This window comes from Rhagoletis pomonella, unplaced genomic scaffold (genome assembly GCF_013731165.1).
Source record: "Rhagoletis pomonella isolate Grant_MI unplaced genomic scaffold, Rhpom_1.0 Rhpom_scaffold_00006, whole genome shotgun sequence".
NCBI classification, from domain to species: domain Eukaryota; kingdom Metazoa; phylum Arthropoda; class Insecta; order Diptera; family Tephritidae; genus Rhagoletis; species Rhagoletis pomonella.
Genome location: NW_023458560.1, coordinates 37,931,821 through 37,948,844, shown reverse-complemented (window position 1 = coordinate 37,948,844; position 17,024 = coordinate 37,931,821). Strand labels below are relative to the sequence as shown.

Genomic DNA, 17,024 nt, shown 5'->3' with positions numbered 1-17,024 from the left:
CTGAACACCAGAAAATCTGGAATCGGAAAACCCATTTTTACCAAATCAAAAAATGAATGTCTCTCCAGTTAAGTTCCCAAGACGCTTTTTCTATGTTTTGAATTGTATGTAAAATAAAGTTATTTAGACCTTTTTGTAACATACGCGAGTACATACTCTCTGTATATATGTACATATGTAGTATCATGGACTTTTCACAAAACAAATTATGTATATATGTATATGAAACACTTCGAAATTCGCTCACTTTCTATAAATGAATCGACCATAAAAAATTACAGAGGTAATGCTTGCTTCCTGATAAGTAAGTAATAAATTTGGGTATTTTATACAATTTTGTCTTATCACAAGTTCAATGCAATCGTAGAAATTTCCAAATCTACGTAAGAGATTGCACACATACATATGTATATATTTGTTTGCATACTTCAAAAAAGATAGATATGTTATTATCAACAAAATAAATTTGAGTACATCATGTACATACATACATACATACATACATATCTGTGACATTTTGATAAAACAACTTAAGTGACTTTGGGAACCTAACGAAATGTTGCATTAAAGAGAAAATGGCCTAACTCGAGATAATTTGTTTTACGAAATATGATAGTATATATGTACGTATATATATATACATATGTATGTACATATGTATTCGCGTATATTTCAAATATGTAGGTCTAAATAAATATTTGTCCATAATAAATTAATTTCACAGTTTTTATTGCTTGCTTATCTAACGATCGGAAGTCTACTTCAGCGGTCCAACCGGTGTTTGAACCGAACACTCCCTAAACACGTAAATGCCTTATCTAAGTAGTAAAACCATTTTCAACCTTACCATATTTAGTAGGTTGAAAATTATCTCTTTTTTTAACAAAAAAAAAGGAAATAAAAATACTTATACAAAAACGATACTTAAAAGCTTAAGATAGTAGAAATTTTATGAAAGTGTATATATTGTACATATGTATGTATGTATGTATGTTCTTAAACTTTTTACAAACAAGCAAATATAGTCGCTATCAACGCAAAAGTCCCTATTTGAAAATTTTGATATTTTACAGGAGACGCAAAAACTCGTTTTACTTTAATATACATACATATTTACATACAGTCAGCGTCAAAAATATGCATACCCTGACATTTTAACGATTTTATTTTTTTGTTTATATTTTCCATACCTAATTTTCGTTTTTTTTTTTTGTTTTGTAGAAATGTAGTTCATTCAACAGCGAAAGCCACAAGAATCAATTCTTTTAATTTCATATAGAACTCGGGGAGAAAGCAAGTTTTTAGCGAATAATTTCAAAAATGCCCAATTTCGAACTGTGTCACTTTTGAAGTTCGTGTACGATATTAGAATTTGTCTATAAATTCGGTTTTATAAAATCGGACCTCTCAACGGAATTCGATAAATTTCGGTGACTGTTCGTTTCGAGAGCTTGATAAATTTCGATAACTGAAAATTGATAAATCGATCAACTTAGGATACCTCTACAAATTTCGATAACTCGGTTAGTTTTGATAGCTCCATATTTTTCGAAAGCTATCGACAAACTTTGATAACTCACACTGTGGTGATACGATAAAATTTGATAAGCAGTGCTAACTCGATAAACTTATATAACCTTGAAACTTCGATAGCACGATGTATATTGAAAATTCCAAAAACTTCGATCCGATAAATCCAATAATTTGAGTTAATCGATAAATATCGATAACTCGGTAAGTTCAAAGAACTCGATGCATTACGATAACTTGATAAATTTCGTTAACTCTATAAATAATGATAATTCAATAAATATCGATAACTTGATGAATTTTATTTACTTGACACACTTCGATAATCCCATAATTTTTTATAGCTCGATAACTATCCGTAAATTTTGACAACTAATTTTCTGTGTCAATAAATTTCGACAACTCAATAAACAACGTTGAGTTACTCAATAACATGCATAACTTGATAAATTTCGATAACTATAATCTTCGGTGATTCAATAAATTTCGGTAACTTGATGAATTCAATCAGTAAACTCGGAATTTCTGAACGTTCCTCAAAAGAATAAGTAATAAAATTCATGGCCAGTCAAAAAATTTTAGGAGCATAAGTCGATGTTAAAACATCGCTGAAACTGTCATTGATGTATCGTCAATTTATCGATTTTATGAAACTATAAAAATATCGATGCATCGTTTGCATCCCTAGTCCAGCTCCGGCACCATTTGCTTTTCGTAGAAAATGTCCGCAAAATACTTTAAATTGCAGCTACGTCGAAAACGAACTAAGAAAGTGGGCTACGAATTTCGAAACTACGAAACGAAAAAACGGATTACAGCATATCGATATTCCGATCATAGAGGGGTATGAGTAGATAAGGTTAGAATAGTTGGCAAGTAGATCCTTCTTACACTTAGGGCAATATAGTCCACGTGTGACCACGTAAAGAACTACCGATCCCGTTAGATCCCTTTACACGTTCAAAATCTTCCTCGTATATGATACAAATCACTTTGTCGGTGCCATGAACTCTGCCAAAACTCAAATATCCACGCGTGAGATCTCTGAGAGTTTTTTAGAAAGTCGTTTCAAAAGCGGGCATAATTTTGACCTAAAATCTCGGCAATACCATCAAAAGTGTTGTACATTTACTCTTTCTTCTATGCTCTTGAAACTACAGGCGATGGTCCGTTGTGTCCACCATAGCCTAAATAATAGGCAATGGCCAGTAGGAGTCCTTGTAAGGAAGGTCATTTTCTGCTTGTTATATATGTATATGTGTATATGTATGTAGGTAAGAAATTTTTGAGCGAAACCAAATAAAAATCATTGTACTTGTTTATTTTTAACCGACTTCACAAAAGGTTATCTATTCGTCGGAATATTTTTTTTTATGTATGTTACCGCATAACTTTGGACCACGAAAACCGATTTCTATAATTCTTGTTTTAAAGAAAAGGTGTTACCTCACAGGTGGCCCCATACTAATTTGGTTTAAGTCCCATAATTGGATCATGAGAAAATTAACGACAATAAAAATTAGTTGTTGAACCTTAAATTTACAACTTCAAATAGGTATAAAAATAAGATGGGGACCAACTTTTACAAATTGTTTGGTATTTATTCATATTTTGAACTCTTTAGTTAGACTTATTCCCCATCACTCTTTGAGTGTTGCACTGTGTAATAATAATGCGCGGTAATCCTGAAGGTTTCACGGAGCGAAACGATGTTCTACCATCACCTACTAGAGTGGTGTGATCTCTAGCAAACTGTTTAAAGATCAGTAGAATACTCAAAGTGGCTGGTCGTGCCTTTCATTTGCAATACCTCCAGCTTTCAATTGTTTACCTCCAATACACTGGCGTGCGGCACCGACATGAGTTGAATTGCATAATGCTGGGCCATCTCGTTGAAGAAGCAACAGCTTTTAGTGAATGACTGGTCACATTTCAATGGGTCTGCCAGAGAAGATGAAAACATTATTTATCCCTGTCTGGTTTTAACTCTGAAAAAATGGGGAAAATATCCAGCACAGAAAGAACAAATTGTGCTATCAAAATGCGAAAACGTATTTGCAAGGTTTCATCTTTCCCCCTTTCAAAATACGATAGTGCACTAGAAATAACAGCGGGAAATAGAATAACTCACCCACATTCCAGTATCCCGCTATTTAAATGCATAAATTGTTTGCCCGGAAATTACATAGATTTTTCTTTTTTCAACACTCACATAAAAGCCTTAGCAACCTGTCACAATCCATCCATGAGCTAACATAGGAAATTTTCAATCCGCTGAAGTTTCCAAAAAAAAAAAAACCAACCATCCGTGGAGATTTCCAATTTGTGAGGAAGAAGAGAAGGCAGAGTAGATTTTAAAAACATTATACAAATAGACAGATGGATGCACATGTGCGATAGGGATGTAGATAAAATACCAAAGGGTAAGACGAAGAACGGAAGGCCGAGGAAGAGAGTGGAAGAAGCAGATCGCATCAAATTGAGTAAAAGGAAGCGCGCTGGATCGATCGCGGCGGCTGACCATCGAGAGCAATCTACACAAGAAAAAATGTAAGGTGTGCGCGCACAAACCTAATACGTATACACATAAGGGTGCATCACCAAACAAAAATATGGTTTTTCCACGGGAATGAAAAAATGTATTATATTTTAAGACTTTCGCTAAAATATTTTGGAAAAATAGTAATATTTACGTGAGCTAGACCCATGCAAATAACACTAAAAATCTCATTATTTTGATGTTGTTGATAAAATGTTTAAACATTTTTATGCAGAACTTTTAAGCTTAAACTTTTCTATCATCTAAGGGGATTTATAGAAAATATATTTAAAAAAAAAAAAACAAATTAACTATAAAAACTCGATTTTTTTAGGTATTTTGAAATTTGTCCAGTTTACGTAAATTTTAACATTTTTTCCAAATATTTTGACAGAAGTCTTAAAATAAAAAAAAAAATTATATTTCCGATGAAAAAACAGTAGATACCTGCCGATTTTTTTCATGGAGAGTGGTGCACCTTAATAGACATACATATGTACATATTTATGTATGTATGTACAAAAAAAATATTAAGTCTATAGTGCGTGCGAGCGTTTGTACGCATCTGCGCGAGGGTAAACATTCCATGTCCGCTCCCGGTTACGCTGTAGGAGGTTCCTGCCTGCACGAAATTCCAAGTGAATGTCTGCATATGTATATGTATGTACATATAGTACGTATTTACATACATACATACATTAATACATAAAGACTTATTTCAAGACAATTGGTTTGTGTACTTGTTTGCTGCGCTCATCCGCAACAATCGCTTCTCCCGGAATACATACCAACACTCGTATCTACAACATACAAGTGCCCGCTGTCAACAACAACAGCCAGGGCGGCAGCAGCAGAGGCAATATCGTCGCCGTCGTCGTCTTCTGAACGATCTCAATGCGGACGCAGCAACGTGGAAGCCAACCCACACGTCCCACATCGTTCATACATAATGTGACCAACCGTACTTCTTTCGGAAGTACAGTACTTCTTTTTTCGCTCTTGTACTTCGTACTTCGAAGTACAGTCAAATGTACTTTTTTGCGATATTTTGTACTTCTGGTCCTGAACTTCTCCGATCTTCTGGACGACCGTCACATGGCCTGGGCGATAAATTCGTTCGAACCATTAAAGTCGCCGGAGACCGATGGCTGCAAAGGGCTCTGAAGGTGTCGTGCAATTGGTTGGATCCTATTTACGCGAACTGTGTGAGGACCGGGTACATCCCCAAGGCTTGGAGGGTAGTCAGTATTGCGTTCATCCCGAAGGCCGCAAAAGGCTCCCATGTTTCCCCAAGGGATCTTAGGCCTATCGGTCTCACTTCGTTTTTGCTAAAAACGCTAGAGAGACTGATTGACCTTAACATTAGAAACGCGATTCCTCATGACTGTCTTTAAAGAGCTCAATATGATTATTGCAAGAAAAGGTCGGTGAATACCGCCCTGCTTATCTAGAGCTTACTTCGTGAGAGCACTATCGCGGCGGAGTGGGGGAGCGCCTGCACTCAGCGCAGAGTCAATAGCAGCACTCCACAAAGTAGTGTTCTCTATCCCTACTCTGGATTGCGATACTAAACGACCTTCTGGAGGAACTGGAAAAAGTGGGCTGTCGGGCTATCGCCTATGTAGATGATGTGTAACTTTTGTTTAAAGGACAATTTCTATACACCCTTTTTGATCTGGTTCAAGGTTACCTGAAACAGGTAACTAGGTGGGCGATCAACGGCGGCTGTCGTGAAAGCCTAACAGTGAGGAAAGGGTAAGAAAGGTGTCGGTTGCCTTGTACTGTTGTAGGGGAGCGATCGGTAAAAGGTTAGGTCTCTCGCCCAAATTAATTCATTACCTCTAGGAGATTTAAGCCTATCTTGTTTAACGGAACCCTTGTCTGGTGGAATTCACTAGAAAAGGCTACACTTGTAAAACAGGAATTAGCGGAGCATTAGGAACCACACCTACACTGGCGCGTAACGTATGTTGAATACGGCGCCTGCGGATATTGCAGACAGAATTATCGCAGCACGTACTGCTATTAGGCTAAAGGAAACCGGGTCCTTTTGTGACATAAGAAAGGAAAAGAAGACGTTTCTCTGCTGCAGAAAAATATTTTTATAGGGCACTTTAAAATACTTTTTGCAGCGTAAGACACGAGTGACCCAGCGTTACCCCGTCAAGGTGCCAAGGTGCCGAATACTACGTTACCTCTCAAGGGCTTGTGAATGGGGTTCTCACAGGTTATTGTGCGATTGCTATTTACGCGGTAAGACTAGGAATTTCAGGTTTTTTATCAGCTGACAAGAGAAAGGTGAAGTGGAATCATCTCCCCACTTTCTTTTAGACCGTCTAACCTACGCGAGGCTAAGATGGAAAAATGTTGGCTTGCACTTCTGTAAAAACACTGAGCTCTTAGGATCGAAATTAGCCGCATTCGAAATTTCGTAATCGGCTCGCGGCGTTAACCAAACCCCACCTAACCTGCACATCTTTGAGCTATGAAATAGTTGGTCACATTATTCATACATTAAGATCACATGCATACATCCATATATACATAAATATATGCTCATCCATCTCTCCACACCCTGCTCATTTTGTATGTCGTTGATGGTTTCGATCATTTGTTGTTTTTCTTTTTATTTCATTTTTTTTATTTAATTCTTAATTTGCGTGTAGTTTCCGCTTAAACCGGTTTCATCATCCACATTCCTTCCCAATGCGAAGCGATGTGATGTGATGCGCGGTGTATGTAAGTGTACATACATGCAAACATACGATGCGATGACGTTGTGTGGTGAGAGATTCTCCATTGTAACTACTAAAGAGATATGTTTTTACCAGCCACCGTGCCGTGCCCATCCAACCATCCGTCCATCTACTTGAACATACTCACATACGGACGCACATACTCGTACAAGTGTAGGTACGAAAACCCCCTGGATTGACCGCGCTGACAATACCAAAGTCACTCAATGCTCACATGCTCGAGAGTGACGACGACGAAGACGCTAACGTTAGCAGCGGCAAGCAACGACAGTGGCAGTGATTTAAAATCTTTTCTTCTCAGCGCTTTCCAGCACTTGTTTACATATGTACATACATATCTACACGTGTAGTATATGTACATATACTCCCGATCGTATGCGTGAAGCGTACATCTTTTTTCCATTCTGTTATTATTTATGCTACCTTTTATGGCTCTGTTCCTTGGTTCGCTTGAGTTCTTTTGCCCGTTTTTCTTCTTCCGTCTACTGTCTCATAGTTATCCGGGTCCCGGTTACACTCCGCTGAAGCATGCATTCTTTAGTCGGCCCCCTTCTTTTTTGCGATTGTCTTTTATTAGCGCGCTCTCGACAACCATTCGCCCAGTAAGCAAGCCAGCCAGCCAGCTAGCCAGTCGAGCGATCGCGACAAGATCATTTGTGCAACATTGCTTAACTGCCGGCTATCATTTTTTGTTCTTTGTGGGGCGGATAATGTAATATTTTGAAAAATGTCTTCCTGGATGTGCTTAATTGAACGAGTGAACCGTTGAGCTGGCTGTGAACTTTGTGTGTATATACATATGTATGTACTTTCTTCGGCAGCGTAGTAGGAGCAATTTTCTTGTAATCAATAAGAATTATGCAGATCTTCCGGGAGACTTGGAAATTTCGAACAATCGTTGCTCATTCGGTTTGCATTTTCTTCGTGACGTTTTATGTTGGAATAACCTGCAACTTTTTGGGTAAGGATATTCGATTCACTCAAAATCGCTGGCTAATTCAGCATCCGAAGTACTGTATTCCTCAACTGTTCAAAGAAAGCTACGAATGAGTCGTACTTCCACTCCAAGCCAGCTTTGCCCATTGTGTATGCCAGTATGAGGAGGCACATCCTTCTAATCGAAGTTATTCACTGATGTCAGTATCGGACCTGTTAAACCATTTACTATCCCGGATGAAGCCGAGGGGCTCCTATATTTTCACCACCGATTTCTCCCCAAAGGTAGAGCTGTTGGCATTGACATAGAAAGCGGTTAATCGATTTCTCTACTTCCTCATGCCGAAAACTTCTGCAGAGGTAGCACAGTGGCCTGTGATGACGCCGGTAAGAGCCCTTACTGCAGATTTGTTCAGCGTCAATAGACCTGCAGTACGACTCTTATTGAGTCTAGACCATAAGTATCCTTAGATCTTACAGTGGTCTCGATTGATTCATAAGTCATAAGCTACGAATGTGATGTATTATTTATACCGCCTATGCAGAAAAGGAATCGGTGGTAGTGGGGAGTTATCCGTCTGACTAATTTGCAGTACCGAACCGTGCCTTGCCATCTCATTGGCTATTTCGATCCCTTCGATACTACTATGTCCAGGTACCCAGCCAGTGATGTGACTCAGTGAATCTAGCAATGCGCGACATTTTCGAACCACTTTCGACTTAACTACCTAAATTTTTTATTGCCGTGTGGCTATAAATGATTATAGTGACGTTTTCCGACAGAGATTTCCTATCCTGTACCAGACAAGCTGCCTTCTCTATTGCAAAGCTCTCCGCCTGAAACACAGTGCAGCTATCAGATAGGCGATATGATAGCCATATCAGAAGGTCCCTGGAGTACAGACCCGATTTTCTGATTGCTGCTTTCCACTGGACCATAGGTTAAAACCAGTCAGATAACTGGTGTAAATACCCTTGATTTATATGCGGGGGCAGCTCCGAGTTTTTCTCATAAGCCTTATATTACAGGTATAGTTTGCTGCTGGGCCTTCCTTTGCTCTCTCCTCTACGTTGCGCCTCCTCGTAAGTTTAGAGATAATGCCTCAGTACTTCGCCTCGGATGAAAGATACATTTCAATCGCATCTAGCTGTGGTAAAGGGAACTTTCGTTTTCTCGTCTTAGCCCTTCCTAGCCCAAACTAGTTTTTAGTGTACCATATATTATTCGTGGACCTATATTATTTACCCTATTTCTTAATGACATATTTGCGGTGTGTAAATTTGTTAGTATGCATGCTTGCATGCAGACGATGTCCAGCTTTACTTGTCAAGTTATTTCGAAAATGTTGATGATATCTGGGATAAGATAAATCCAAATAAAACGTATGTACTGCCTATCTCTAAATGAAGGTTGGTTGTAAACAACATTCCATCCATTTACGTAGGTGCCAAACCAATTGTTTTTGTAAGTTAAATTACTAACCTAGTCTTTGTAATCAACTGGAATTGAACATGTGTTGATCATATACAAAAATATGGTAATAGGTAAGGCTTATTGCGCGCTAAGTAGTTTAAGACATTCGTTGTTGTTTACCCCTGTTAACGTCAGACGTAAGCTTGCCATCCAATTACTGCTACCTTATTTTACGTACTCTGCACTCATTTACAATAGACTAGATTCACAGTCTGCTCATTAGGTTGACGTCGTTTTGAATTATATCACTCGGTATGCGCATGTCTTACGTAACTTTGACCACATATCTCAGTGGAAAAACGATCTGTTGGGCTATCAAATCCTGAACTACATTGAAGCCAGAAGCTATGTCTTTCTTTATCAGCTTATGCTAACTAAAAGGCCTTCATATCTTTATGAGAAGCTTAAACTTACAAAATCGTCCCGATTATACGATTAAATTTTCGCCAGCTTTAACTCTGTAGCCTCGACTAGATTGTCTTTTGTGAACACTATACGTACATGGAACTCGATTCCTACTGCCTTAAGGAGTAGTATTATTTCTTATATTAATTATTTTTCTCAACTTATCTAGACTGACCACCTTATTTCTTGTGTAATAAATGATAAAATAACAAATACATCACAAATAAAATCGTTGGCAAGAATTTATCGGCAATTAGTATAGCCAAGTCATCAGCGTAGGCAATTAAATACCTTCGTTCTCTTAACTTTAAAGCTTTCCTTCAAAGCCATTGATAGTCTTCCAGTTAGTCTAAGAAGCGAACAGTTTTAGAAAAGAGTTCAGGGTGGATGGTCTACCGTGTTTAAGCACCAGTTTCAGCAGTTGCATTCTTGATTAATACTTATCTGTAGAGTGTGGTGCACTTGTTTTAGCCAAGATACGCACCCGCCTCTGTGCAGTAAAAAATGTGCGCCCAACAATGCAAGGAAAGCTCTCGACTCACACACATGCTCTCTGAGACCACTCTTCAACAATTCGACATATGCGAGCAGTGGAACCACATTTCTCGATCATTAAGTACCGCCGCCGAAGAAGTAGTTGGATTTCAGCGAGCCCGAAAGAACAGCTGGTACGATGAGGAATGTCAATAAGCCGCAGAGAAAAAATACGCCGCCTATAGGGCCACGCTGCGATCGAGCCCCCAGTCGATGACGATGGAGTCGTTGTTCCACCACCTGGCTATTACGAGGTACGAATAGCGATAGCGCGCTTGAAAAACAACAAAGCTGCTGGAGCTGACAGCCTGCCCGCTGAGCTATTAAAGTATTGTGGCGAGAAGTTGATAAGGTGTATGCATCAACTCTTATGCAGAATATGTTCAGATGAACGCATGCCCGACGACTGGAATTTAAGTGTGCTCTGCACAATCGACAAGAAAGGCGATCCCGCCATTCGCGCCAACTACCGCGGAATCAGCCTTCTAAGCATAGGTTATAAGGTATTATCGAGTGTATTGTGCGAAAGACCGAAGCCCACCGTCAACGAACTGATTGGACCTTATCAGTGTGGCTTTAGGCCTAGCAAATCCACCATAGATCAGGTATTCACATACGCAAAACCTTGGAAAAGACCCGCGAGATTAGGATCGACACACACCATCTATTTGTCGATTTCAAAGCCACAAGAAGAGAAGTTGTCTTTATGCCGCGATGTCCGAATTTGGTATCCCCGCAAATCAAATACGACTGCGTAAAATAACGTTGAGCAATACCACCAGCTCCTTCAGAATAGGGAAGCACCTCTCCGAGCCGTTTGATAGAAAAAGAGGTTTCAGGCAAGGTGACTCCCTCTCGTGTGATCTCTTTAATATGATGTCAGAGAAGATAGTAAGAGCCGCAGACCTGAACCGCTCAGGCACAATACTTTACAAGAGCGTACAATTCCTGGCGTATGCCGACGACATTGGTATCGATAAAAACAAGGGCTACGTCTGTTCTGCCTTCTCGGGATTGGATAGAGAAGCAAAGCGAATGGGTCTGGTGGTGAACGAGGACAAAACGAAGTATCTCCTGTCATCACACAAACAGTCAGAGCATACGCGTCTTGGCACCCACGTCACTTTTACGACAGTTACAAGTTTGAAAAAGTAGACGACTTCGTTTATTTGGGAACCACGTGCAGTTTGTGCTATTGAGAGACTCTTAAAGCTAAAGGTGAACCATTTGGTTTGGTCGATGCTGAAGTGGAAAGTTCCCTTAGAGATGAAAGCAATTAGTTTGTTTACTGAAGGTTTATAGTTCTTCGTCGAGATGAAACCTACTGATCAAGACAATCTAGATTAGTCGAGCCAATACCGGAGTTTGTTTTAAGGCAGATTTCGCCTAATTTATAACGACTATGTAGACTCTTTTCTATAACTTCGAAATGTCCAACATCTGAAGTAGCGAACTGAATTATCTTCAAAGACTAGAGCTATGTATGTATGCTTCTTCTTATGTCGAACTGAGGATCGCATTCGTCGGTCTGTTCGCCGTTTGGTCCATCCATACATCGTCTGTTAAGATTCCCCTCACTGAATGCCCTCATTTATTTTTCTCATCCAGCGCGCATCCGGCTTTCGTCCGGCTTGCTTTATTGCTATGTATGTAGCTTCTTTGGAAATCGAAGACAGTGCACTTTTCGTAGCAATCAAAACCACAGCAGCAACGACAACAATAACAACAAGAACAACAACAACAGTGGTTGCAGCAACTGAAGCAGCACACCGACCACATTCCAACCATCAGCCATCCATATTATCTACAGCAGCTACATACAATTATGTGTATTAAGAACACAACAATAAAGAGAAGCCACTACAGGAACACTTTACCAAGTTAGCGGGTGAGCTAGAGAGTTGTTGAGTATGCAATGGAAAGACGACTTCGACGAGTGAGACGAAGAACAAGCAAACCAATGAACAAACGACCGTACGAACGAACGAACGAACGTATGGATAGATGAGCTCTGGCTATGTGGGACGCAATGTAAGAGTAGACGGACGGACGGACGGACGGACGGACTTATGGATGGACGGACAGACAGACAACAAACGATCGTTCGTACTTTACACAAATACACAGCACCCTCGAAGTAAAAATATCTTTTCCCTATCTGTGTACACTTGTATGTTTCTTGTGCGCTCATTCGAGGAACGAGGAAGCGAAAAAGATTCGATAAATAAGCAAGAAAAAATATAAACAATCTGTCATAAGAGCAGCCGAGAATTATAAGTGGTTAGCTCTGTGTGTGTGCATAATTTTTTTTTTTTTTGTTTTATTTGCTTAATAAGTATACAATATATGTATGTATGAAGAAAGCCGTAAGCTCTATACAGGGTGCTTGCAGCATGTAGTTATTTGACTGCTTCGTTGATTGTACTATGTGGTTATCATATTCGTAGCATTTTCCGTTCCGAACCGCTTCTCATAAACATACCCAATTCTCCATCCATTCGCAGCCGACTGCCGCCGCTGCTGCCACAATCTACTTGCCTGCCTGCCTGGCTGGCTGGCTGGCTGCTTACTTGCTTGTTCGACACTCATATCTTATCCGTGCTCTGTTTACCCACTAGCGGATACGATCGGTCTTCCTCTACTCGCTGCTTGCCGACCGAGCGCATCTGCTATCCAGCCGTTTGGCCTGTCCCATTGCATGTAGGCAGACATACCGACAAACAAACAAACACAGATTAGCCTTTGCTGTTGGCCGATTGCGGTTGCATTGTGTGAAACAAGTTTTATTTTTTCGATTCTTTTTTTTCTTATTTTTTCGTGCCGCCAATGTTTGTAGTTGTAGTTGTCGTTCGTTGTTGTTGTTGCTGCTGTCATTTTGCTTGGTATGCACACTTCCGTTTGTGGCGTCTGGGTTAGTTTGCATTGCCGTTGTCGACAACGGCGACTGCGACATCAGCAGCAGCAGCAACAGCAATGTCGGACGTTGGAACATTTGTTGTGGAGTTAAGTTTCGCAAGGTAGCGAGATCTTAATAGCCGCAATCAGTTGTGCTTTGATTGTTATTGTTGTTGGTAGTGAGGCAGCAGCAATACTTAGTACTAGTCGTAGTATCGACAGCGGCAACATCTTGCATTTTTTCGTCATCTTTTCGCATCCTACAATTTCGCGATTCAGCGTTTTTTTTTTTTTATTTAATGTGGAAACTTCCATGTGTGCCATAAGTTCGACGGCGCGACGGAACAGACAGTGACACACAGTGGGTGAGAAAGGTGATTTAGTGGAATTAGTGAGATTAAAAAATATCAAAACTTGGCCAAGGCCATTTAGAAAAGTGTGCTACAAATGTGGATGTGTTAAACCGAAAACTGGATATCATGGTAAAGATCTCGGTTTCCTGCTTTTCATGAGTTACAAAATAAAGCAGAATTGCCAGTTTCTAAGTTTAACTTCTTATTGCTTCGAGCACTTGAAATTCATACCCGCCTCATCTAGAAGTGATCTCGTTTATTTAAATATTCGGTCCTTGCTCATCAAAAAGTTAAAATAAACACCGTAAACTCTTTTATGAGGCAAAACTAATCCGTTTCGTCTATTAAAAAGGTCCGTCCGCTATAAATATCTTAATGAAATTGTCTGGAAACATCATAAGTAGGTTGACGCAACAGAAAAAAGTTGAACATCGTTTAACTTTTGTATACGTCAAGTCCGGCAAGGCAATGACTTATGCGCAGCTAATGAAACAGCTGATTTTGTAGGTTGAGCTCCTGTCATCATTCAACTTTTATGTACGTCAAGTCCGGTAAATCGGCAACTTATGCGCAGTTAATGAAAACTGATTTCAAGACATTAAAACATTACAACCTTGTATGTACGTCAAGTCCGGCAATCCAACTTTGTACGCAGTAAATACGAACCAGCTAATTTGAAGCCAGTAAAAGGGTTCGATGCTGATATTGTAGCATACCTATCTCGAGTTTTTTCGCTTTATTTCATTTCATTCTCCATTTGCTTAACTCGCATCTGTTTAGCCGCTTGGTTTGAGTGTCGTCGGTTAACTAGTTTCCAGTTAACAGCCAGTTACCTAATGGGTTAAGCTAAAATGTTCCCGATTTTGTCAGACCAGGTTAGATTAGGTAGCAGAGCCGCAAGCACTACACTTCGACATTGCTTCCAATCCAACCAATCTATCCAATCGAATTACTACATTGCCAAGTTTGCCCATTCGTTTCCAACAATTTAAGAGTTCTGATATATCGGCCGCTATGGCTAAGTGGTTAGAGGTACGTACTACTACTCCGCAGGACCTCGGTTCCATCCCAGGCGCGAGAAACGATTTCTCTAACAGCGATCGCCCTCGGCAGGCAACGACAAAACCTCCGCATGCATTTCTGCCTTGAAAAGGCTGCTCATAAATCATTTTGGTCTTCTTTGCTGTCTAGACTCCATACACTAAAGTAGTAAAAGCATACCAAAGCAGTTTATTAAATTAAGTATGTTTATACCATCCGCATTTTTATCTGCATAATACCACTATGCCACGAGCAAATCTTGGCGATGTGCTTGCTTTCCTGTGTGCGCGCATCCGGCACATTACAATTGCGAACGTATGTCTTCTCACCTCACCGCCGCCGCACCACAACTCATCACCGACCAGCGAAATTTTTTGGAAAAAAAATTAACATATTGCGCGATTAAAACATGAAATATCGAAATCGGTTTTCATAAACAAGAAATTGCTGCTTTTGGAGGCGCGAACGCTGTAAAAGGTGTTTTGCGTTGTTGCGTCTTTGCTGTACTGTATTATTGTTGTGCTTTTGCGCATTTTGCGTGCTCATCCACAGCTCGCGCGTCGTGCGGAACCCAAGCAACAACGTCTCAGACAGCCTACAGCTGCGCATACATACACAACTTCAATGTGCGCTGTCGATGCTACTGCTGTTGCTGTGCGCCACTGAAGATGCTGTGTGTGGGTTGGGCGCAGCGTTGCGCGTTTTGCTGCAACCCGTTTTTAGCGGGCGTACGTCGCACAGCTGTATGGATACACGTCCGCAAGAAACAGCGGTACTTCGTCAGCGGATGTGTTTGTTTATTTGTCTTCTTTTATTATGAGTTTCTTTATGTATGTATGAATGTGCGTGTGTATGTCGAAATCACCACAAAACGATTTGCATTTACATATTTCGTTGTCGATTTTCGACTTCAATACGCCGCGAACGAATTCCCAAGCGGAAGTGTGCATTCGAATACACCCACACGCCAAGTGAATTGCTGCCTGCTGCCTGCTTCTGCTGCACCCTTTCGCCCCGTTAGTTCCGCGACTTTTTCTTTATTATTATTTTTGATTTGGTTTTGTATAGCCGCAGTTAGTCAGTAGTCTCGAATATCGATTTCGTAAACTGTATCTCATGTTAATAATATTTGTTTGCTAACTTTTTTTTCTCTCTCTCTCCTCTTTCCAGATTCAGTTCGTACGCTCGTTCGTTCATCGTACAGCTAGCTAGCTTGCGCGCGACTTGTTTAGCAGCAGTGTGCTGTGTGCTGCCTGTGGTCGACCCAGCGACCCAGTAGAGCAACAGAAGTCGTATTTCCGTGTGGCGTTGGTCAACACAAACAATTAAAATCGTGCACGCGCGTCTGGTGGTTCAAAATGAAAATGCTTCCCGTACAGCTGTCGTTGAATCCGCCGCTCGGCCTCTGGAGTGATATGTTGTGGCGTTGCCCACCGGCGCCCTCAAGCCAATTGGCCGAATTGAAGACACAACTACCGCCATCATTGCCATCCGATCCACGTTTGTGGGGTCGCGAAGATGTCACAGTGTTTTTGCGTTTCTGCGAGCGCGAATTCGACTTGCCCAAAGTGGATCATGATCTCTTCCAAATGAACGGCAAAGCGCTTTGTCTACTCACACGCGCCGACTTCGGTCACCGTTGTCCGGGCGCAGGCGATGTGCTGCACAACGTACTGCAAATGCTCATCATCGAGTCGCACATGATGCAATGGCACTTGCCTAACAGTCCCGTCACACCTACCAGCCGCTACCCGCTCTCGCCGCATAGCCATCCGCCGACGCCAACTTGGCCGCCCATCGGCGCGCCGCCAGACAGTCCCTTCCATAATGCGCACATGCATCACTTCATGGCGCCCAATTCGGTCACACTCAGCCCGCCACCATCGGTGGATTCGCAAGCCAGCAGCCCGCCACAGAGTCAAGAACAAAATTTGGCTGCAGCAGCAGCAGCTGCCGCCGCGGCCGCCGCTGTCGCTTCTTCGTCTTCGGTGAGCACAAGCAGCAGCAGCAGTAGTAGCACCAGCAGTGGAAGCAGCAATAGTGGCGCTGGTGGGTTGGGTGCCAGCAATAGCAACGCTATGAGCGTAAGCGGCAACCTTGTGCCACCCGCCATCTCGGTGACCATGAGCGCTGGCAACGGCTACTCTGCGCACCATGCGACGACGGCCAGTACTGGCGCTAGCAGCAATCAGTCCGATTCCGATGAAGAGGGCAGTTACGCAGACTTGGCAGCGGCCAATAGCTTGGCTAAGAGTGGCGCCGCAGCAGCCGTGGTGGCCGCGCACTATGGCGCCAGTCCGCCGACCACACCCATTCTAAAGGACATGCCGCAGAGTTTGTCGCAGCAGATTACCAACAGCTTTGTGAATTCGTGGTCGCAGAGCCAAGCAGCGCAGGTGGCCATGGGACAGAAGTATCAGCCGAATGGGGGCGCTGGCGGTTCGGTCTCGGCGCCGACGACGCCCAGCTATATGCAGCCTGTGAAGCGTGAATTCTTTCCGGAAACAACGGAACCAAATACAAGTAAGTGAAGATAATGGGATTAGAGTCATTTTTTTTTT

The 17,024-nt window shown here is 41.4% G+C and overlaps 1 protein-coding gene across 1 annotated transcript; it reads left to right on the top strand.

The window, feature by feature from the left end:
- The first annotated feature begins 13,449 nt into the window (after positions 1 to 13,449).
- LOC118741899 (ets DNA-binding protein pokkuri-like) lies at positions 13,450 to 16,994 on the top strand. The gene is made up of 2 exons (XM_036473872.1): positions 13,450 to 13,551; positions 15,634 to 16,994. Exon 2 carries the CDS (start codon positions 15,822 to 15,824, stop codon positions 16,992 to 16,994), a length of 1,173 nt encoding a protein of 390 aa, XP_036329765.1. The 5' UTR covers positions 13,450 to 13,551; positions 15,634 to 15,821.
- Positions 16,995 to 17,024: the final 30 nt, after the last annotated feature.

Bases quoted from the DNA above. Each gene is read 5' to 3' on its own strand.
- LOC118741899 (XM_036473872.1), top strand. From the start codon at position 15,822: ATGAAAATGCTTCCCGTACAGCTGTCGTTGAATCCGCCGCTCGGCCTC.